The 24,613-nt window shown below is 33.4% G+C and overlaps 3 protein-coding genes and 2 non-coding genes across 5 annotated transcripts; 2 read left to right on the top strand and 3 right to left on the bottom strand.

Annotated features, from left to right (window-relative positions):
* Positions 1-891: 891 nt before the first annotated feature.
* Positions 892-2,326, top strand: LOC133038009 (uncharacterized). Its single transcript, XM_061115911.1, has 2 exons — positions 892-2,163; positions 2,271-2,326. Exons 1-2 carry the CDS (start codon positions 1,287-1,289, stop codon positions 2,297-2,299), a joined length of 906 nt encoding a protein of 301 aa, XP_060971894.1. The 5' UTR covers positions 892-1,286; the 3' UTR covers positions 2,300-2,326.
* A 4,608-nt stretch (positions 2,327-6,934) lies between these two features.
* Positions 6,935-12,089, top strand: LOC115716809 (uncharacterized). The gene is made up of 2 exons (XM_061115060.1): positions 6,935-7,398; positions 11,936-12,089. Exons 1-2 carry the CDS (start codon positions 7,067-7,069, stop codon positions 11,949-11,951), a joined length of 348 nt encoding a protein of 115 aa, XP_060971043.1. The 5' UTR covers positions 6,935-7,066; the 3' UTR covers positions 11,952-12,089.
* Positions 10,096-11,091, bottom strand: LOC133037683 (uncharacterized). Its single transcript, XM_061115059.1, has 2 exons — positions 10,601-11,091; positions 10,096-10,304 (listed from the first exon to the last, which is right to left on the bottom strand). The coding sequence occupies exons 1-2, from the start codon at positions 10,986-10,988 to the stop codon at positions 10,270-10,272; spliced, it is 423 nt and encodes a 140-aa protein (XP_060971042.1). The 5' UTR covers positions 10,989-11,091; the 3' UTR covers positions 10,096-10,269.
* An 8,247-nt stretch (positions 12,090-20,336) lies between the features above and the next one.
* Positions 20,337-20,408, bottom strand: TRNAW-CCA (transfer RNA tryptophan (anticodon CCA)). The gene has a single exon. It is a non-coding gene; the product is annotated as a tRNA-Trp (tRNA).
* Positions 20,409-21,483: 1,075 nt separating this feature from the next.
* On the bottom strand, positions 21,484-21,555 carry TRNAG-UCC (transfer RNA glycine (anticodon UCC)). The gene has a single exon. It is a non-coding gene; the product is annotated as a tRNA-Gly (tRNA).
* Positions 21,556-24,613: the final 3,058 nt, after the last annotated feature.

Raw genomic sequence — 24,613 nt, 5'->3', positions numbered from 1 at the left:
TTTTAGAGCTCAAATTTTTATAAACCCTTTTTTATTCAAATCTGAAATTTGTGATAATTATTTTCGGATTAATGTGTTAATGTTGTATAAATATGAGTTCTGTGATTTTAAATGTGTTCATATATGTTTTGGGAATTTTTTTTTTATATTTTCCATGGAGGAACATGGAAGTTTAACAATGGAGGAACCCATTTCAGATTTACCATTTTTGGTATATCATTTTGTGTTTTTTGAATTAAATGGGTGTTGGAAAATAATAGAGGGTTGAAAATGGAACAAAACCCCTCAAACGGCGTCGGATTTGGTGGCCGGAGGTGGTATATCCGTCCGGGTCACGAACTGGGTCGCGCCGATCCGGCTTGCAGACCCGCGGACCCGAATGTGGGTTTTTTTGGTGACAGGGACGACAGAAACGACATGTCGTTTGCCACTGTCGGGCAAAAACGACATGTCGTACGCCCTTCGGTTCAGCCCCCACGAGCAAAAAACGACATGTCGTTTTATTGGGGCTCTGGTTGTCGTTCGCGTTGAACGACATGTCGTTTCCAAAAAACGACGTGTCGTACTAACGGGAGACTCAGCCCTTTGCAGCGAAAAACGACAGGTCGTTTATGACCCAGCTGCATGTCGTTTTCAGCAAACGACATGTCGTTTTTCATAAACGACACGTCGTACGTCAGATTCCAAAAAAAAAAAAAGGCAGGAGCGTGGGGGCGCGTGCATGGTCTTTTTTGGACCATTTTTCACCAATTTATTTTTTTTCCATTTTTAGCATTCTATCATTCTCACATCTTTATTTTATGCATAATATTAATTCATGAATTTATTCATAATCTTAGTTATTAATATTATCTTGTGATGGCATAAATTAATGTTTATTTAAACAATTAATGCTTATTTTCTTACCTATCGTAAGATTAAGTATGGAAAATTATTTGGTAATGAGGAACATTTAAATATTAATTTATTTAAATATTGTATCTTCCTCCCATATAAGATTAAGATCCTTATAAATAATTAATTATCCTATCGATAATAATTGTTTGCTAAGGATGCTTAATATGGTGAAGAAAATTTTATTAAATATTATGAATCACAATTTATCTATCCTTTCGATAGTAAATTAATGTATTTGATTATAATATTTAATAGATTGTTCTTACCTGTGTATGAGTTCTACTTTATTAATTTTGTCTAAGAACTCTAGCATACATGATGATCATTTGTTATTTTGCGATCATTTATTTATGAGAGAAAGAGCACAAATGACATGATTTTGTTGTAACATGCATTTAATGGTTATTGCTCTTGTTTCTCATTCAGCTTTGAGCGTTCCAAGAAACTCTGCCATGTTGACGCTAAATGGAACCAACCATAAGCAGTGGGTTGAATCCCTCATGCTAAATTTGACTCTTATGAGAGTGGACTTGGCCTTGAGAATGGATGCACCTCCTAAACCTGCTGATGATGCCACTGAAAAGGATAAGAAATCCTATGAGGATTGGGAGCATTCCAATCGTTGTTGTTTGATGCTTATGAGGTATCACATGGATGAGTCCATTCGTGATAGTATTCCTCAGATTGAAAATGCAAAGGATTTTCTTGCTGCCATTAAGGAAAAGTACAAAAAGTTCTCAAAGAATGAGAAAAATGAGTGCTTGACTTTGTTCCATCGCACTAATTATGCTGATACGGGTGATATTAGAGCCCACATTGACAAGCTCATGGGTTGTTACCAAAAGCTCAAGGGCATGGGATTGGATCTTGGTGAGGATTACATGGTGTGGTTTGTGATGGAAACCATTCCTTCTCAATTTGATTCGATCAGATCAAGCTACAATGCTCAAAAGGAGCAGTGGACCGTCGAGGAGATGACTGCTATTCTTGCCAAAGAAGAAGAGGACATGAAAAAGGGGAGAGCAAGAAGTATCTCCATGGTGACCAATCCAAACAATTCTCATAAGAGAAAATTCACTCCCAACAACTCTAGTGACCAAAGGTTTCATAAGAAGAGAGCCACCAATCCTAAGGGAAATGGACAAGCAAGCTCTTCTTCAACTGGTCATAAGAATGAGTTTTTCAAAGGGAAGTGCAACTTTTGTCAATGCTTCGGGCATAAGAAAGCTGATTGCCGAAAGCTCAAAGCTCACTTAGAGAAGAAAGGTAATTGTCTTGTGATGGTTTGTTTGGAATCCAATATTATTGATGTGCCCTCAAACACTTGGTGGTTAGATACTGGTGCTACAATTCATGTTACGAATTCTTTGCAGGCAGTGACAAGTCGAAGAAGGCCGAGTAGGTTGGAGGAGTATGTGTACATGGGAGACGATACTAAGTCAGAGTTGAATTTTTTGGAATTTGTTAATCTGGTTGAATGTTTGGGCATTTTTTGGAGTTGCATGATGTTGCTTATTTACCCTCTATTAGGAGGAATTTGATCTCTGTATCTATTTTGGATAGACTAGGTTATAGTCTTCATTTTGGAACTGGAAAACTGACTTTGTATCGTGACTCTATGTTGATTGGAAATGGAACTTTGTGTGGAAACTTATATAAGCTTGATTTGCTTGATGTTGTTCCTGTTACTTCTCCCTCTTGTCCTTCTTCTTCTTCTCTTAATGCTGTTGTTGGTTCTAAACGTGCAAGATCAGATTTGAAATCTTCCATGCTTTGGCACAAACGTTTAGGCCATATTTCTAGAGATAGAATGGAGAGATTGGTGAAAGATGGTGTGCTTCAGGATCTTGATTTTTCGACTTTCTTTGCTGTGTTGATTGTATAAAAGGAAAGTTGGATTTGCCAAGGTTAGAAAGAGTAAGTCAGACAGGTCTGCAAATGTGTTAGAGCTTATTCATACTGATATTTGTGGGCCTTTTGTTCCACCTGCTATGGGTGGATATAAATACTTTATCACCTTCATTGATGATTTTTCCCGATATGGTCATGTTGAGCTCATTCGTGAAAAATCTGAATCTTTAGATGCTTTCAAGATTTTCAAGACGAATGTTGAGCTTCAAAAGGGAAAGAAGATTAAAGCTGTCAATTCGGATAGAGGTGGAGAGTATTATGGGCGTTATGATGAGACTGGAAGGAACCCTGGGCCTTTTGCCAAATACTTGCTGGAATATGGTATTGATGCAAGATATACAATGCCAGGGACACCCCAACAAAATGGAATTGCTGAAAGAAGGAATCGCACACTTCTTGACATGGTACGTTGTATGTTGATTCATTCTAGCTTGCCAGAATTTTTATGGGGTGAGGCATTAAGGACTGCTGCTTATATCTTGAATCAAGTGCCTAGCAAGTCCGTCCCAAAGACACCATACGAATTGTGGTCAGGCAAGAAACCGAGCTTGCGTCATTTTCATGTTTGGGGATGTAAAGCTGAAGTAAGGCCCTATAACCCACAATCTAAGAAGCTTGATCCGAAGACTATCAGTGGCTATTTTGTAGGCTGCACTATTGGTTCGAGAGGTTCTAGATTCTATTGTCCTTCTCACACCACCAGGGTGATTGAATCAGATAGAGCTGTCTTTTTTGAAGAAGAATTTAGTTCAAGTCAAGGGTCAAGAGAAATTGTGTTCAGGGAAGAACGTATTTATGTCCCTGTACCTGTTGCTTCCGCTTCCGCTCCTACTATTGATCCCGTGATTGAACAAATTCCAATAGAAGCTCATGATGAACCTCAGAATCATATGCAAGATGAAAATCCTGATATTGAGGGTGGTGAAGTTGTATTGAGAAGATCTGAGAGAGCTCGCAAACCTGCTATTCATGATGACTACCTTGTCTATTTGCAAGAACATGATTATGTTGTGGGAGACGCTTCTGAACCAGTTGCTTATCAAGAAGCCATGAGAAGTCCTCAATCTAAGTTATGGTTGAATGCAATGACAGATGAGTCAAGTTCCATGTCGCGAAACAAAGTATGGAACTTAGTTGTTCTACCGAAAGGTTGCAGACCCATTGGGTGCAAATGGGTTTACAAGATCAAATATGATTCATGTGGACAACCAGTGAAGTATAAGGCTAGACTTGTTGCTAAAGGATATAGCCAGAGAGAAGGTATTGATTACAAAGAAACATTCTCACCTGTCTCTACCAAAGATTCTTTGCGAATCATCATGGCTATGGTTGCTCATTTTGATTTGGAACTTGAACAAATGGATGTGAAAACTGCCTTTCTAAATGGAGATTTATATGAAGATATCTACATGACTCAACCTGTTGGTTTTGAGGAGCCTGGCAAGGAGCATATGGTTTGCAAGCTCAATAAGTCTATTTATGGACTTAAACAAGCATCAAGACAGTGGTATCTCAAGTTTGATGCAGTTGTCACTGCAAATGGTTTCATGGAGAATAAAGTTGATCAATGTATATATATGAAGGTCAGTGGGAGCAGCTTCATCTTCATGGTACTGTATGTTGATGATATTTTGCTTGCTTCTAATGATAAAAATCTATTGTCTGAGACAAAGCAATTATTATCTGACCATTTTGATATGAAAGATCTTGGTGAGGCTTCATATGTACTTGGGATACAGATCCTTCGAGATAGAACTAAAGGTATTCTTCGGTTGTCTCAGAGAACTTACATTGATCGGATTTTGAAAAGATTCAATATGCATACTTGTTCACCTGGAAAGGCGCCAATAGTGAAAGGTGATAAATTCTCAAAGGGCCAATGTCCACAAAATGACAAAGAGAGAGATGAAATGAAAGTGGTTCCTTATGCGTCAGTTGTGGGTAGCCTGATGTACGCTCAAGTATGCACACGTCCTGACATTGCTTTTGTTGTTGGCGTGTTGGGTAGATACTTGAGTGATCCTGGACTTAGCCATTGGAAAGCGGCTAAGAAGGTCATGCGGTATCTTCAGGGTACCAAGAATCATGTGTTGACCTATCGGCGAGCTGACACTCTTGATATAGTTGGGTTTAGTGACGCCGATTATGCAGGATGCGTGGATGATAAGAAATCTACATCAGGCTACATTTTTATGATGGCTGGAGGAGCTGTTTCGTGGAAAAGTGTCAAACAGACACTCACAGCATCCTCAACAATGGAGGCAGAGTATATGGCGTGTTATGAGGCTACTTGTCAGGCAATATGGCTGCGGAACTTCATTTCAGCATTGGGTGTTATGGACTCTATCTCAAGACCGCTGAAATTGTATTGTGATTATTCCGCAGCAGTAGCTTTCTCTAGAAACATTGACATAAAGTACTATTTTGTTAAAGAGAAAGTTACAGAGTCTCTTATTTCCATTGAATACACGCCTAGCACTGACATGTTAGCAGACCCACTAACGAAAGGCTTACCCATATGTGTATTTTTGGAGCATGTTGCTCGGATGGGATTGTTAGGAGCCTAGCTGTTGAGCTCAGTGGGAGTTTTTCTATTATGTATTGAACATGCTAGTATCTTGTATGGAATGCTTATGATTTGCGTTTTTGAACATGCATAATGATATTGTAGTCACTTCTAGTTATTGTTGACATATACATGCATATATGTGTTGTTTATTGAAGTGACAGGTACAAATGGAGATGAATGCGCATAGTCTCAATTTTGTTGTACCTCATGCATGTTTGGTTTGATTGTTAATGATTGTTATTGAATTAAAATGTCTTCAAGGTCAATTCATACATAATATATATATCCCGTCGATATGATACTATGTATGTTTTTTAATTGGTTACCTTATGTGTGGTAGACAATGTTATGGTGATTAATTATATTGTCCAAGTGGGAGAATGTTAGAATTAATATTGTGGACTAATATAATCATAAGCTTAATACCATAAACACAATCATTAACTATGTGCCCAATATTTGTTCATAACCATAATGGGATGGTTGATAAATTAATTATGTATTAGAGGCACATGAGAGCACCCTTTATATTATAATTGGCCCATTAAATTATAGTATACCATAAAAGGACCACTTAAGCCCTATTAGTGAGTAACCCCTTAGGGTTATAAGGGTATGAGATGTATGTATATATATGTCATTGATGGTAGAGTGGTTTTAAGGTGTATGGTAATAAGAAAATAGGGGATTGCTCCACATTGTGGCTCTAAGGGTTTGGGTTCAATCTTGAAAACTTGTTGGTGATTCTTGTTGGAGGCATTCAAGCAAAATGACTCATGTGGATGGATTGGGAGGTATGTGTATTTATGAATTTGATGCTCTAAATAAATATTGATCTTGGTTGATGATTATGAGTAATAAAGATTAGCATTTAATGTATTTTTGTTAGCTCATAATATGTTGAAAGTTTAACAGAAAACTATAATTAATCTTATGAATGAAAAATTTCAAAAAATTTAAGATATTTGGTATGATGAATGTTCTTATATTTGATTAAATATCAATTGAAGATAAATAATTGGACAGAAATCTGAGAGTTAGTCTATCATTGTATTTGAGAGTAGTGTTGCCGTTAACTTCTTATTACAACTTCTTAATCAACTTTCGTGTCTGAAAATATATGCTCAAATATTTTTTTCATGATAGCGTTTGTTATGCTTACAATATTATATGTATATTTTTTAAAAAAAGTTAAATAGTTTACAGTGTCAAAAATACATTTAAAATTTTTTAAATACTTGTAGTAAATTGAAATATCAAAAACTCTGTTTTCGACATTGTAAACTATTTAGAATTTTTCAAAAATCTACAAAAATAATACTTTAACTATAACGAATACTGATTGAAAAAAATATTCCGACATGTAATTTCAAGTGTAAAAATTAACTAAAAAATTATAATTATCACTCCTCAATTATCACTCCGATTGTATTTGTGATGAAACCAACAAGCCGACATGCATTATGTTTTTGATATTTACTCGAAGAAAAAACAAAAACGACAAAATAACGACTCAATGCATATGCACCAAAAAGTCACCACAAAAAGAACAATAATACATATACTTTAAAAGCCAGTCAGAAATCTCAGCTTATATTATTATTATATATAACCTTACATATATTTTTATGATCACAACCCCCTTGTGGTGTGTACTAGGAGAGCTAATATTATAATTATTAATTAACAATGAAAATGATGATGAGGGGAATAATGGGTTTGATGGTGGTGATGATGATGATGATGATGATGATGATGAGTTATGGGGTGGAAGTTGCTAGTGCACAACTTAGCAACGCGCAGTGCCATGAGGAGAGAAGGATTGGGCTGAACGCGTGCAAGCCGGTGCTGATTGGGATGCCTCCCTCGGCGGCGTGTTGCCAACGAGTAAGGGTGACTCATGTTCAGTGTGTTTGCCAAGCTATAACGCCCAAACTGGCTGCCTATATCGATCTCAAACGCGCCATTCCCCTTATCCAAGGCTGCGGTCGCAGGGTCCCTCGCCACTTCAAGTGTGGAAGTAAGTCCCATATTTAATTATTTATCTTAAAACACACAGCTTTACATTTTCTTTTATTTTCAAATACACAAAATTATAAATTCTCATTTTTTGTTTTGTTTATGCAGGCATCATATGAGGAGAAAGAAAATAGCAGAGGGAAAACAGAGCTGATTTTCTATTATGAATTCTCTGCATAATTTTACAAAAGAGGGCTGAGCTTATATAGCCCCAAATAATCAAGAATTGTTAGTTGCATAACTAACTTACAACCGAATTGGCTCCAGCATTTAACAAACTGATTTAACATAATAAAACAACCCTAACAACTCTAACTAACTTAAGCAAGTGGTTCCTAAAAGCCCCCCTCAAGATGGAGTGTATATGTTTATTAAACCCATCTTGGATACAATGTTGGAGAAAGGGGTAGGCAATAGAGCTTTGGTAAATATGTCAGCGAGGTTGTTGTGAGAGGAAACATGGAGTAGTTTGATGGAGCCTTGTTGCACCTGTTTCTCTCTTGAAACCTGATGCATTAAACATCCCACCAGCTGGTTCTATACCCGATTCTGCTACAACAGTCCCTATACCAGATGCTACAACAATTCCATCTCCCAAACTTGTTGCATCAGACATTACAGCAGCTGGTTCTTCACCAGATTCTGCTCCAACAACCGATACTTCAGTTGGTTCATTACCAACACAAATTCACATTGACCAACCTTGTCTCACAACTTCAAGGACAGGAAGAGTCATAACAAAACCAAAACATTTGACAGATTACATCTGTCATGCTTCCTCCACCGCTCACCCGATTGAGCAATACCTTTCCTATATTAAACTTCATCCTACCTTTCGAGCAGCTGTTCTTGCAGCATACTCAGAAATTGAACCTCAATCTTATGCTGAGGCTTCTCAATTTAAACATTGGCTCTTGGCCATGGACAAAGAAACTGACGCCCTTGAACGCAACAACACTTGGGTTGTCACAAAATTACCCCCTGGCCACAAAGCCATTGGTTGTAAATGGGTATACAAAGTCAAATATAATGAGAGTGGAGGGGTTGAACGGTTCAAAGCCCGTCTAGTAGCCAAAGGCTACACTCAAAGACATGGCATTGACTACTCTGAAACTTATGCCCCGGTGGCTAAGTTTAACACTCTTAAAATTTTTTTAGCTCTCGCAGCCATGAATAATTGGAACGTACACCAATTAGACATCAACAACGCTTTTCTTCATGGGGAGCTCCATGAAGAAGTTTACATGAAAATTCCTCCGGGTTACAAAGCTCCTCCCAACACAGTTTGCAAACTAAACAAAAGCATTTATGGCCTCAAGCAAGCCTCTCGACAATGGTTTAGCAAACTAAGCCAAACTCTCATTTCCGATGGTTTCTCTCAATCACTTTCGGATAATTCGTTATTTACAAAAAGAACCACCACCTTTTTTCTTGCCATCTTGATATACGTAGATGACATAATCATTGCTAGCAACAATGACAATGCCATCTCCCACTTTAAAACTTATCTCCATGACAAGTTCAAGCTCAAAGACCTTGGCACTATTCGTTTTTTCCTTGGTCTAGAAGTTGGTAGAACAAAACAAGGCATTTCGGTCTCTCAAAGACCTTTTACCATTCAATTACTCAAAGATACTGGGTATATGGGTACTAAACCCGCTTCCACTCCCATGGAGACGAACCTCAAACTTAGCAAAGATAAAGGGAATCTCCTTCCCGATCCCACACCATTTCGAAGCCTCATTGGCAAATTAATATACCTCACCATCACAAGACCTGACATCACTTATGCGGTCAATCACCTTAGTCAATTCTTGACTTGCCCTCGCATTCCACACCTCCAAGCTGCTCACCGCATCTTGCAATACTTAAAAACAACACCTGGACAAGGGCTATTTTTTCCCTCAAACACAACACCATCGGTTTCTGCCTATGCCGAAACTAGTTTATCCCCTTCAAATGTTCAAATCTCTTTCTTTTCTGACGCTGATTGGGGGACTTGTCAAGACACAAGAAGGTCTATTTCTGGTTATTGCCTCTTTCTTGGCAACTCCCTTGTGTCATGGAAATCGAAAAAACAACAAATCGTCTCTCGTTCTTCGGCCGAAGCCGAATATCGAGCCATGGCTAACGCAACCTCCGAACTCACATGGGTCCTCGCTCTCCTCAAAGACTTTGGCATCAATCATTCCACCCCGGCTTTGCTCTATTGCGACAACACCGCTGCCATTCACATTAGTGAAAACCCGGTCTATCATGAACGCACTAAGCACGTGGAAATTGACTGCCACTTCATTCGAGAGAAGGTCCAACAAGGCTCCATCAAACTACTCCATGTTTCCTCTCACAACAACCTCGCTGACATATTTACCAAAGCTCTATTGCCTACCCCTTTCTCCAACATTGTATCCAAGATGGGTTTAATAAACATATACACTCCATCTTGAGGGGGGCTTTTAGGAACCACTTGCTTAAGTTAGTTAGAGTTGTTAGGGTTGTTTTATTATGTTAAATCAGTTTGTTAAATGCTGGAGCCAATTCGGTTGTAAGTTAGTTATGCAACTAACAATTCTTGATTATTTGGGGCTATATAAGCTCAGCCCTCTTTTGTAAAATTATGCAGAGAATTCATAATAGAAAATCAGCTCTGTTTTCCCTCTGCTATTTTCTTTCTCCTCATATGACAATGTTTAGTAGAATTTGGATGTGAAATATTATGTTCTTTATTGAAAAAACTTGAAATACACATCGAAGGATGTCCAAGGCGATTGTGCCATTGGTTTACATTGATTTTATTGAAAGAAAAAGGGAAAATGGCAGCGGCTGTAGCAGAAGGATTGTCTTGTTGAATCAAGTACAATTTCCCACTTCTTTTAGCTGTCCCAATCACCACATTCAGAGTAAGATCCTGGATTTCACAAGAATTGCGATGAAACACAATATCATTAGAGTTATGAAGCATGAAATCAGTAATGGAAAAAAGATTTAGGTGAAACTGTGGGATATACAACACATTATGTAGGGTGATGTTGTTATTAATCTTGACAGTTCCAACCTTTTGAACAGGGACATCTTGTCCATTTGGTAATGTAACAACCTTAGGGAAAGTAACATTAGTAAATGAGGAAAAACATTTAATGTTGAAGCACATGTGGTGAGTTGCACCACTATCGATTATCCAAGAAAAGGAATGAGAATTTATACCTGCATGATTCGAAATTGCAGGGTTGCTGGCTGGGTTTTCAGCATTGCTGGTATGTCCTAGCTGCTGGCTTAGAAGTGATATGAGATGCTGGCAGTGAGAAGTAATATCAGCATGTGTAAGCTGGTGATCATTCTCAGGTTTCGGGTTGTGTGTGGAAGCAGTATTTGCCTTCCCTTTTCCCTTGTCTTGCTTCTTCTTATCACCATAGCCGGGGGGGAATCCATGCAAAAAGTAACATTTATCAACCAAATGGCCTGGTTTGCCACAGTTAGAGCATGATGGCCTAGGCTTCTTTGCTCTTGGGGGATTGGTTGAAGACGAGGCAGCAGCAAAAGGAACAATTTCAGAGGATCCAAGGGATCGTTGACGCTCTTCTTGAATGATCATTGCAAAGACTCGGGATAGGTTTGGAATAGGTTCATTTAATAGAATTTGAGCCCTAACCGAGGCATAGGACTCATTCAAACCAGTCAAGAATTGAAGGACTTGGTTTTGGTTGTAGTAATCCAAGAAAATTTTCATTGCACCACAAGAACAAGTGGTTATGGGTTGAAATTCTTTCAACTCATCCCATAGGGATTTCATTTTGGTGAAATAAGCAGAAACCGAAGAATCACCCTGCTGAAGCCGAGTGAGTTGGGTTTGCAACTGAAAAATTCTAGGGCCATTGCGGACTGTGGACACGAGGACAAGGCCAGGGTGGTCACCGGTGCTCAAATAGTAGGGGCTGGAATGATCTTCAGCAATCGAGCGAGGGTGAGAAGCTTGAACTGCGTTGTCGTCAACAATGGTGGTTTGGTCCTGGGGAGAAGGATCTGTCGATTGAGATTGAGTCCGAATCTGTGGGTTGCGAACAGGAATGGCGGAAGAATTGGGAGCTTGAACGGGATCGGAATTGATCTCGATTGTGTGATTGTCGACCGTGGAAGGAGGAGCTCCATCCTGGGAACGGGTCGAAGGTCTGGCCATGGAAGCTGGAGGCCTGATTACGTCTGATACCATATGAGGAGAAAGAAAATAGCAGAGGGAAAACAGAGCTGATTTTCTATTATGAATTCTCTGCATAATTTTACAAAAGAGGGCTGAGCTTATATAGCCCCAAATAATCAAGAATTGTTAGTTGCATAACTAACTTACAACCGAATTGGCTCCAGCATTTAACAAACTGATTTAACATAATAAAACAACCCTAACAACTCTAACTAACTTAAGCAAGTGGTTCCTAAAATGGGGTTCCATCTCAAAACCAATTGGCTCCAGCATTTAACAAACTGATTTAACATAATAAAACAACCCTAACAACTCTAACTAACTTAAGCAAGTGGTTCCTAAAACATCACTACTCCGTGAAAGGCATAATTAAGATGTGGTTATTGAAAGGGACGCATAAATTTATTATCTATTTGTGAGAATAAGTGTGTGTGGGCTAGCCTTTCCCCTAGTATTTGATGTTGCCTGCAATTTTACTTCAATATATATCAAGAGATTATTGCTAATGTGTGGAATGATAATAGAATATATAAAAAAAAATGCGCTCTCTTTCTATTGTCAATTAATTTTGAGATAAAATCTCATTCACCTTATTTAAAACTCTAATATAATTAAAAAAAAAAATCAATTGTAATTCGAAGATAGTGAGAAAAGAAACCACCCCAATTAATTTTGAAATTAACCCTGTCCACTTTATTCAAAATTCTAACAAACACAATGACCAATAATCAAGTGTAATAAAATAATAGTAATTTTTTCCCCTGAATTTTGACATGTATTAAATCGTGCCTTCTGAACTTTTTTTGCCGTTAAAAATTCCCTCCGAATTATTGAGATTGTTAAATTTAAGGACTTTTGTCTAATTTTAGTAAAAAATTCTAACATGGATAAAAGTGTTAGACAATTTATATGTATAAACTGAAATATATGTATGTGTATATAAAATGCGGAATTAAACAAATATATACACTATATAACTTAAGGATCGAAATACCTCCAGCCATTGAATCTTGAGCTTCAAACCCACATAAGCTTTGATCTGCAAAGGAAATTGACTACCATGGGTAATCGGGCTTCCTCGCTCTCTCAACTCTCTTTAGATGGAATTTGCTGTTATGAACAGAATGAGTGAGGAGCTCGGGGACCGAGACCCTATATTTATAGGTGAGATACTCCATCAGTATCTGTGCCACATTAATTGTCAGAATATTTTGACAATTAATTCAGGAAATCAAATCAGGTAATGAATATAGAAATCTGACCATATATAGAATATTACGTAATTGATTTTGTCCAGATTCAATGAATATAAAATATTCATTTATCAGAAAATCAATTATTTATTTATTTCCTTAAATAGAAATTTATTTCTTTAAATAGAAATATATTTCCTTAAATAAAAATATTCTTATATTCTCCCACTTGGTTAGCATTTAAACTAAAACATTCAAACCCAAACGTTCCTCATTATATAATAAACATACGAATCATAGCGACATGTCCTCATTATAAATCGAGTATTATCTTCCATGTATTACGATATATTTATTATATAACAATGTACTTTATGTGGCAATGTACTTAAGCGAATAAACCCTAACACTTATGTTTATTCAGGTCCTCTTACGATAATTTTCTCAGATGAAATTAAGGTGCACATAAATATGAGAAAATATCGAAATTAGAGTTTCATTAAATAATTTTTGGTTGTACAAATAAAAAAACTGCATATGGGTTAACTGAATCCCATATTTACTTTATGATCCTTGAATTTGTATTGCGGCATGCCTTTAGTCAAGGATCTATGCGATCACCCAATTCAGTTTGCGTGATTAATGACCACTTATCACGCCTTTTTATGGCTAAATACTTAATGTCGATATGCTAGCTTCGACCAGTACTCTTAGAGTTATTAGCCATAAATATTGTAGCTGAATTTATCGCAAAATTTTCTTAATGGCCTAATGAAACTGTAATTCTGAACTCTAGGCCTACTATGAAACTCTATAATACATCATACGAGATGTATCCTCAAAACAATAAATGAATCTGACTTCTATAGTGGAAATAACAATCAAGATTCTCTACAATATAACTTACTGGTAATCTTAAGGACGTAATAAAATATTGATTTACGTAAATCAATACAACCAGTGAAGTATGTTAGAATCTAATTGGTTAACTATACTTCCAGATGGTCAATTCATCTTAACAAAATATGTATGAATATAATTTTTAGTATCTTAAAGACACCTCATCACTTTGTATGAAGAATAAAGTGGTCTTAACTTTAGTTATTCTGATACTACTTAACGATCCTGAAACAAATGTAATGCAAAGTCTTATTCAGACTCTTAGGCATACATTAGGCTTCAAAAATAGAAGCAAATGAATGTTCTTAATTTATTCTTACTCCAAATCATTTTTTCAGATGCTGGTTCGAGTTGAATTTATCACACTTAAAGATAAAAGTTATATTAGATGAATAATACATAATTTTATTTAATCAGAGATGCTGTGGCTACTCTCTAATTAATTAAAATTATATATATTATTTATATTCCTTATCTCAAAATAATAATTTGAGATGTGAATTATTTCAACTTATATAGAAAACTTTTATCATCATTTGCAAGTAACATATTGTCTACGTATAAAACAAATATTACTCCCACTAACCTTCTGGTATATAATTATTTCCATAATTCTCTTTTCAAACCTAAAGGAAAAGATGATATAATACCAATTTGTGAGATGTTTGTTTTAATCTATAGGTAGACACTTTAAGCTTGCATATGTTCACCACTATTAGAGGAAAATCTTTATGGCAGTCTATATACCTTCTCCTCTAGTTCACTATTTGGAATTGATTAATGAATTAAAACAAGCAACAAATGCCAAGGTCTATAATAGAATCTTTTATAAAAACAATTGAGAATGTAAATCTCCTTTGTTATTGATTCTTAGTTCAAAATGAACTTCTTAGCAATGAATATTCTTTTATATCTTTATGTTTCTCAATGTTGCCTAATAAATATTATTGGTGAAAAAAACCTATGCTTAATTAATGTTCTCCACCCAATTAGGCAACTTTACTAAAGATAAACTTTATTGCTATTTAAGATATTCATTTCTTCATTCATGGCATATTGTACTACAACTTCAATTCTTTATCATTCTATAATTTAATTTGTGTCTCAAATTAATATTGTAGTTGAACTCTTATTGTACAAAATGTGATCACTAGAAAACATTGATCTTACTGTTCTAATAAGTCATCTTAAGGATGGACCAACAAACTCTTAAAAGAGCAAATGGTTCAATAACATGTTATTTTAGAAATTGTAAGCAATTACTAAATAACATAACTTATTAGAATTTTACCAATGACTTGTATATTATTAATGATTAGTTATGAATTCTCAATAACCATTAATCTTAAGGGTTGTTGTGAATCATAATTAATCTAACACTTGAGGTGGAAGTTTGAGAAAATATGAATGATCTTTCTCGGAAACTAGGTTCCTAGATTGATCACTCCCACTGATCAAGTCAATTCTTAATTTCACAATTCTAGTGTTGTGAGATGGATAATAAAATATGTAACCCTTAAACCTTATAGCTTTTCAAATGAAATATGCTCATTTATTGTTTAGGGCCCAGATCTTTTCTTTGACAATTGTACTCTAACTATATATGGGTATTTATAAAATGTGTACATGTCATCAAGTCGGTTTTCAACCTTATCACAACTCAAAATATGTTTGAGAAACAACTTTGGTTAGAACACGATTCGATATGTACACCCCATTGTTGAGTATCAATAGACAAAGATTTAGGAAAGATTGGAGTTTGCTATGTAGGCTCCACCCCATGTCCAAAAAATGCTTAGTTTCTTAAATCTGTTACACACTATAATTTGGGTGTACCAAGCATATGTATCGGGCAATGAACCCATGCTTTTAAAGAAACTTTACAAATACACTGGGAGTTTATCCATACTCACGAATTTTGATGTAGTATTCTCCATTTTATATTTGATCTCACTATCTTAATATGCAAAATGCACCATTTCTCTACTTAAGATTTAAATGTCTTTGAAACATATAAATCCATACTTTTGTAGAAAAATTATTTATGTGAGTAATCGTTAAAAAAGAGATGCAAAATTTGAGTCCATGTCTTCAAAATTAATTGACTTGTATGATTTCTAATATGATAGAATTCTAGTATGCACCGATTTTGACTTGTTGGAATACATATTCTTAATGAAATTCACACAAGTTCTAAATAAAGTTAGTAAAATCAAGTGTAATGAAGATCCCCACCATTTACTAACATTTATTCTATTTATGGAGATATGTTCCATAATTTTTGGTGCTATAATGTAGAAGAATTCTTATTAATAACACATTTCTTATTGTCAGATTGAACTTGCATATCTTTATGAGTGACATCATTTGTAGTAAAGACCTCTAAATGTGTCTAAATCAAGTTTCAATAGAATCTTGGAACATAAAGATCTTTGCCAATTTTAAAACAAAGTCACTACTATATTGCTTGTTCCTTAAACTTCTAAATGTGAGAAGTTATCTTGTCTGTGGATAAGATTTGCTCACAGTTACTGACTTTCTTAGGTTTATTTGTAAACCTTGCAAGAAATTATGAATGTGGAATAACAATCTAAAATAATCCACTATGTGTTAATAATCACATTAACTATATTAGAATGAATTCATACACAATAAATTAAAATTTATTGGTGATAATAAAGTGTGATTTATTTTTCTTAATTATACAGTAAAAACTGTATATGCTAGATGAAATTATCGAATAAATTTTGAAAATTTCTACGTTATGGAAGAAATTTTCTACTAGTATGGAAGAAATTTATGAATAGTGATGTAATAAAATTACATATATAGTTTTGAGGTTTAAATGAATCATGTTTTTACCAATGAATAAACATGCTTAAATATGAAATCTTATTAAACAAAAATTGCCTGTGGGCTAAATTTTTAATTTAATAAGATTAGATTTAGATGTAGATTATGATAGATTTACACAATTTATGAAAAACTTAAAGTTTAATATTTCTATCTTAATGAAAGGTATGAAACACTTAATCATTTATAAATGTTTCAAAATTTTATACTTTATGATAAAATTATTAAATTAAATCTACATAATTTCCTGTGGGATAAATTAAGAGAATTTAATTTAACATATTAATCATGTGAATATAATAAAATCCCTGTAGGGTAAGATTATTATGTTCACATAATTCATGTCCATTATGTGATCTTAATCCACTTAATATATATAATTTTATATAATTAAGGATGTTGTGGCTACTCCCTAATTATTTAAAATTATGTGGTTCACTAGACACCAAAGTATAAACTGAAGATTAAAATTTTACTAAATCCAAAATTGCCTGTGGGCTAAATTTTAAATTTAATAAAATTAGATGAACTTTATGATAGATTTAATTAAACAATTTGTTTTGGAAAATGAAGGTTTATTATCTATCTTTAATTAAATTTGTGATAACACTATTAAATTAAATCCCCATAACTCCCTGTGGGGTAAATTAAGAGAATTTAATTTAACATATTATCCTAATTAATTATACAAATATAATAAAATCCTGTGAGGTAAAATTATTATACCTATATAATTAATTACAAGTTATGTCCATTAAGGTGAATTTTAATTAATATATAATTTTATACAAATAAGGATGCTGTGGCTACTCCCTAATTATATAAAATTATATTTTCACTTTGACATTAGGTATTGGGCTCTACCTAAAAGTAATTTCGTTATTAACATAGTAGACAATCACTGAGATTAATGCTCCTAGTGTGGTCGTCCGAAGATCATTAAAAACCGTTCTAGATATGAGCATTTGTCCCAAATTCATGTTTTCTTATGTCAAACCACAAAATTACTTACATTTTATTCATATTTTATTCATTTTAGGAAGTTTTATGAATATTTTATGAAATTTTATGAAACTTAATGTGCTATATAAAATATTCAACCTATCTTAATGTTTGAATATTTCTAAATATATCTAGCACTATAAAAGAAATTTATGTATAGCATTTAAATCATACAAATCTAAATTAATTGCATTAAACATAAATTTGCCAAATAAATACAAATTAATACAATTATTGTATGATAATAAATTAAATGCTTAATTCCATAATATATTATTAATTATGCATTTATGACCATATAATATCTTAAATATTTATACTAATAATTAATTTGTATAAATAAGGTAATTATACAAATTAGTACAATTAATTATATGGAATGAATTAAATGCAAAATTAAAGACTATACTTAATGGCAGATTTTTCAAATTTTATTAATTTAAACAATAAATTACATAAATTTGGTAATAAATAATTAAATGCACAATTATACAAATTGCACAATTATTACATGCCTAAATAAATCATGTAATTAATTACCATATTGAAACAAATTTCCATTTTCAGTTTATACTAAATAACATATTAATTCTAAATATATGTATTAAATTAAAAATGGAAATTAATGAATGTAATTTATTGACTAAATTAACAATAGGAGAATAATTTATATTTCCAAATAAATAAAAAATATATAAAAAAAAAATCGAAATTTTTTTTTCCCTTTTTTTTTTTTTTTTTTTTTTGGAAAAATACACTGCCATAAACGACATGATAAAATTTCCTTAAACTTCCAAAAATCATGAAATCAATTCCAAATGAATCTAAATGCAAAAATTAAGACATTCATATAGATTTTATGCATCGAAAATACATAAAACAAAGACTTTAAAAATCACCAAAATTTTCTGAAAAATAATTTTGAGATTTCTTTGTTTTTTCAAAGTGAATTTTCATGTTTAGAACAATCTATATTAATATATGAATGTATTAATACATATACAATATATATATAAATATGAAATGTATATATGTATATATTTGTATATAGCATTTAGATATATAAATAATATATATATATAACATATATACGTAATGAAATGAAGAAAATATATATATATATATGTATATGAATATATATATATATATATGAACTGAATGAATAAACAAGTATATATGTATGAAAATATATATGTATATATATATAATTGGGATTGAATGAATATGAATATATAAATATATACACAAACGAAAATAAATATATATATCAACACTGAATTAAATATATATATAAATACTGTATATACGAGTATATATATATATATGAAACTCAAACTAAAATCAAGGCAGAGATAAAAACCGCTCTGATACCAACTGTTAGACAATTTATATGTATAAACTGAAATATATGTATGTGTATATAAAATGCGGAATTAAACAAATATATACACTATATAACTTAAGGATCGAAATACCTCCAGCCATTGATTCTTGAGCTTCAAACCCACATAAGCTTTGATCTGCAAAGGAAATTGACTACCATGGGTAATCGGGCTTCCTCGCTCTCTCAACTCTCTTTAGATGGAATTTGCTGTTATGAACAGAATGAGTGAGGAGCTCGGGGACCGAGACCCTATATTTATAGGTGAGATACTCCATCAGTATCTGTGCCACATTAATTGTCAGAATATTTTGACAATTAATTCAGGAAATCAAATCAGGTAATGAATATAGAAATCTGACCATATATAGAATATTACGTAATTGATTTTGTCCAGATTCAATGAATATAAAATATTCATTTATCAGAAAATCAATTATTTATTTATTTCCTTAAATAGAAATTTATTTCTTTAAATAGAAATATATTTCCTTAAATAAAAATATTCTTATAAAAAGTTCAAGAGACATGATTTAGTACATATCAAAGTTTGAGGGGCATGATTGGGTAGATATTAAAGTCTGGGGAACATGGTTTAGTACATAAACAATTACTGAAACAGTAAAATTGAATGAAATTAGATAAAAGTCCTTAAATTTAACAATCTCAATAGTTCGAGAGGAATTTTTAACTGCCAAAAAAATTTAAGAGGCACGATTTACTGCATGTCAAAATAAAAATTACTAATTCTCTCAAAAACAAAACTATTTAATGTCGGCTAGAGTGAAGACAAATTCCCTCAAAAACAAAACTATTTTATACGTAAATATAAAGATTTTTACTACCTTTCAGACAAAACAAAAAAAAATAGTATATATATTTATTTGCTTTTAATTTCACTAATAGCACTAAAATTATTACATAGTTGATAGTTCTGCAGCATCCCATTCCCAGTAGTGGTCATTTTTTTTTATTGTTTATTGTTTTTAATTTATTTAAGATCTTTATGCAGTTTTGCGAAGAATTTACTGGTATATTGATTTATTGATATTGTTTTTAAAATTAAATTATTCCCTAGTTTTTTCTCGTCTTTGGTCATATTATATATAATATTTGTTGAGTGGTTTCTCAGTTGTGTTGTCGTTTATAAAATGCTTTTGTATATTTATTTTATTTCTGTCTTATTATAAACTCATTATAAACTCAGAGACCCTTAAAATTAAAATAGGCGTATTTAAAGAAAGGAAAGTGGAATACTAGATATGAATATATATAATATATGTTATTTTTAAAAAAAAAAATGAAAGGAAGTGGAATACTAGATATGATTATATAATATATGTTATTTTTTTAAAAAAAATGAAAACTAAAATAGGAAATAAACACAAAAAAGTTGGGATTAAAGCTTGGGGGTATTGAACCCGACGTGAATCGAACACGCAACCTTCTGATCTGGAGTCAGACGCGCTACCATTGCGCCACGGATCCCTTGTGTTGTTACCTATCTAATTAACTTAATAACTGTTAATTAAAATATTAATTATAATTAATAGAAATAGATGATAATACTCTCAGGTTTTAATAGTTTAATTTAATTGATTATTACAAATGAATGATATTTAAAGTAAATAATTTCAAAATACTTATGACGAATATTCTTGAAGAATTTAACTAACGCTAGTGGTAATTGGTTTTGTTTGTAGATGTACTACTGCTGTTATATATGTATCATGTCCAATATAGTGAGTTTTGTCTGCTTTGTTAGTTTTACGATCATTATAATAGTTAGCAATTTTTTGGGGCCCAACCTGCAACAAATTATGCAGACTTTTTCAAAAGTCTTGGAACCCATACTTAAATACTAGTAAAGGAATTAATCTAGAATATTAAAAACAAAACTTTAAAGTGTATAAATCAACAAAAAGACTTTAAAGTGTATAATTGGATTGTCCAAATGCCAACAAAATTTAGTTAATTTAATTCCTAACCTGTTAGTTTTAGAGAAAATAAAATGTGTAAAAATGTATTCTCATTGACTAATGAAGCTTTAATTACAAGCTTAATGTACATCTCAGTAACTAACTGGTTACTAAACCAGTACACTCCATCACTAACAACTAAAACCCAACTACCTCTTGTAACAAGTAACAGATTTGTAACTAACTCAATTCTAACACTAACTATGCTCAGCACCATTATGCAGATTTGTAAGGTACACACTTCGATTATTGATCCAGGTGCTAGCAATACCAAACCAGTTCTTCTAGAGGTTATTGGGTATTTGTTTATATAGGAAATCAGTCTCTAAGTCATTATTCAAAACACTTTCTTATTTCTGTTATGTTTCCGAAACACTTTTCCTTTTTTGCAGCACCAAATCAATTATTTATAACTTAAGGCAACAAACAGCAAAGTCATGAATACAACTCCAAAATTATGTCTGCTTTTCAAACTTACAAGAATGATTTCATTGAATACAAAAAACTAAGGCCAAATAAAGGAGATATATCTAACAAGAGAATTACTCATTTCTTTATTCTTTTATAAAATTTAAAAGAATAATTGCGTCTGCCGGGAGTCGAACCCGGGTCTATTGCTTGGAAGGCAATTATCCTAACCGTTGGACTACAAACGCTGGTTTTGTTAACAAATTTTAAAAAAAATATAAATATTTTAATATAATTAACATATTTATTAACTGTTCTTGTTAATCACTTCTTCACAGCTAACACCAAAACAAAATTCACTGGTCTTCTCCTCAACATCCTCCCAACTCGAGCTTAAGAAGACAAAGATATATACCATTCAGGATTAACCCAGTTGAATTATCCATTGAGATAAACAATTATATGTACTTATATAGCTAAATACTGAGTAATAAGATCATTAATTGTTCATTATGCTAAAGATGGCATATTACTATTAGCATGTATATATATGCCATTTTTATTAATAGTATTTTTCTTATAATATTTATTTAGAGCTTCAATTTTAATTATATATTTTGATCCATGAGTAATTTGTAATGATTATATATACTTAAATTTTATGAAAAGGGTATTATGGTTAAAAATTTAACTTATATATTACCTTAAATAAGAGCCCAGTAAAATATTTTAATGGGAAATTTGATTTTCTATACTTAAAAGTTTTCAAATTTTTTTTTTTGAACCAATACATTTTATACTATGAAAAATATGCCTACTTTACCTAAATCCCAAAATTACCCCTCTCAAAATCCCACACCCATCAGCCCTCTCTCTCTTTCGCCTCTCTTTCTTTCTTTCTCTCTTTCTCTCGGTGCCGCACCCACAGACCCACGCCGATCGACCACCACCCACGGTGAACCACCGCACCCACGGTAGACCGCACCCACCCACCGACGGTAGACCGCACCCACCCACCCTAGATCGCACCCACCCACTCTTGACCGCCCCCACCCACTTCTTGCGATTTTCTCTGAAACTTTTTTTTTTTTTTTCCTGCGATTTGAGAGAGGGAAGAACACAAAGGTCCGATGGTCGGACCTTGGGGGTCCGATGGTCGGACCCATCGGACCCCCAAGGTCCGACCATCGGACCTTTGAAATTTTTTTTTTTTTTTTTTTTTTTTTTTTTGCGATTTTGGAGAGAGAGGAAGAAAGGGTCCGATGGTCGGACCTTGGGGGTCCGATGGTCGGACCCCCAAGGTCCGACCATCTGGACCTTTGAAATTTTTTTTTTTTTTTTTTTCCTGCGATTTGAGAGAGAGGGGAAGAGAGAGGTCCGATGGTCGGACCTTGGGGTCCGATGGGTCCGATTGGTCGGACCCCATCGGACCCCATGGTCCGACCATCGGACCTGGGGTGTGGGATTATTGGGACCGGCTAGATAGAGAGAGAAAGAGAGATAGTTTTAGTTTGGGGGTATTTTTGGGGTTTTGAAAAAAAAGGTATAGTTTTTTTAGGGTTTTAATTATTGGTTTAGAAATCAAATTTTTTGATTTTCTAAGCATAGAAAATCAAATTTCCCTATTCTAATTACAGATGAAATACTACACAAGTTGATAAAAAGATGAAATAAGTGCAACTGGTTTGGTAGGTTAATTCTTAGCCTAAGACTTCCTCAAGTTTGATGGAACTCACAATACAACTTAAAAAATATATTGGAGAATATTATCCCACATGAAATAAATGTAAAAATATTAAGTCTGATGAAAAGTGCTACACATTTCTACACTTTTCTTCTCTAGAAAATTCTAGTATTAACTACACAAAACTAAGAAAATTAGAGAAAACTAGAATTACCTAGAAACTATATTTGTAAGCTAAGAAACTTAGAAAATTCTAGAATATCTTAGTTGTAATTCAAAATAAGAAAAATCTAGAAAGTTGTAGTATCATCCTTAGCTCCCTATAAATACCAAGCTTGGGTTGAGGAGCTAGTGTAACAAAATAACCAACACCAAAAAAAAAACCAAAGTTCCAAACTATCAATAAAAGTTTACTACTTTCTCAAACAACCCTCTCTTCTAAGCCAAACTACTTTTATATACTAAATCTACAACTACTCATCAACATCACTACTTCACTACATTACCACAACAAACCATTAACCACATATCTACCTATTCCAAATCTAAACCAATACAAATTTATTATCAAACCATCAGTGGTATCAGAGCTCCGTTCGATCATATATCACTGGGCGTAATCTTTTCCACTCATCAACATGAGTTCGGAGTACAATCGCTCTTCACTACCTCTTCCAATTTTCCATGGAGAAAACTATGATTTTTGGTCCATCAAAATGAGGACCTATTTTCGATCACAAAATCTATGGAAAATTGTTGAAGAAGGAATCACTATTCCGGAAGATATTACATCTCTTTCGGAAGATCAAAAGAAGGCGGACAATCTCTTTCGGAAAATTGTTGAAGAAGGAATCACTATTCCGGAAGATATTACATCTCCTCGAGGATAATCAACAAAAAGATTCTCATGCATTATACTGCTTGCAACAAGCTATGGCGGACAATCTTTTTCCACGAATAATGAGCGTAGCAACGGCAAAAGAAGCATGGGACACGTTGCAAGAGGAGTTCCAAGGAACAGTCAAGGTACGCACAGTTAGACTACAAAAGCTTAGAAGAGATTTTGAGAATCTTAAAATGAAAGATAATGAGACTGCAAAAGATTACTATTCTAGAATTAAAGAAATAGTAAATCAAATGGGAGCCTATGGAGAAATAATTTCTGACAAGAATATAGTACAAAAGATACTAATTTCTTGTACAGAAAAATATGATTCAATAGTTTCTGTGATAGAGGAAACTAAAGATTTAGAAACTCTATCACCAACTGAACTAATGGGCTCTCTTGAAGCATATGAAAGTAGACGAGAAAGGCATAAGGAAAATGAAGCTGAAAATGCCTTTCAGTCTAAAATCAATCCGCGATCTCAAAAACCAAAAGTTGATGGGAAAAAGACACAAGAAAAACAAAAAGAAAATAACGACAAGTATCCTCCATGTGGCATTTGTAAAAGAAAAAGTCACTTGGAGAAAGACTGCTGGTTTAAAGGAAAACCACAGTGCCGAAATTGTAAAAAATTTGGCCACACTGAAAAAACTTGTCGTTTAAAGAAATCCCATCAAGCTAATTTTTTCGAAGAGAAAAATGATGAAAATAATCTCTTCTATGTCTGCCAAGCTGC

This window comes from Cannabis sativa, chromosome 5, assembly GCF_029168945.1.
Source record: "Cannabis sativa cultivar Pink pepper isolate KNU-18-1 chromosome 5, ASM2916894v1, whole genome shotgun sequence".
Lineage (NCBI taxonomy): Eukaryota > Viridiplantae > Streptophyta > Magnoliopsida > Rosales > Cannabaceae > Cannabis > Cannabis sativa.
Note: the sequence above shows the minus strand (reverse complement) of the source record. Positions and strands in the feature narration are given on the sequence as shown.

Bases quoted from the DNA above. Each gene is read 5' to 3' on its own strand.
- LOC133038009 (XM_061115911.1), top strand. From the start codon at position 1,287: ATGCATTTAATGGTTATTGCTCTTGTTTCTCATTCAGCTTTGAGCGTT. The intron at 2,164-2,270 runs GTAATTGTCTTG...AATTCTTTGCAG, and splicing joins AGCTCACTTAGAGAAGAAAG to GCAGTGACAAGTCGAAGAAG.
- LOC115716809 (XM_061115060.1), top strand. From the start codon at position 7,067: ATGAAAATGATGATGAGGGGAATAATGGGTTTGATGGTGGTGATGATG.
- LOC133037683 (XM_061115059.1), bottom strand. From the start codon at position 10,988: ATGATCATTCAAGAAGAGCGTCAACGATCCCTTGGATCCTCTGAAATT. The intron at 10,305-10,600 runs GTATAAATTCTC...TGTGAAATCCAG, and splicing joins TGCAATTTCGAATCATGCAG to GATCTTACTCTGAATGTGGT.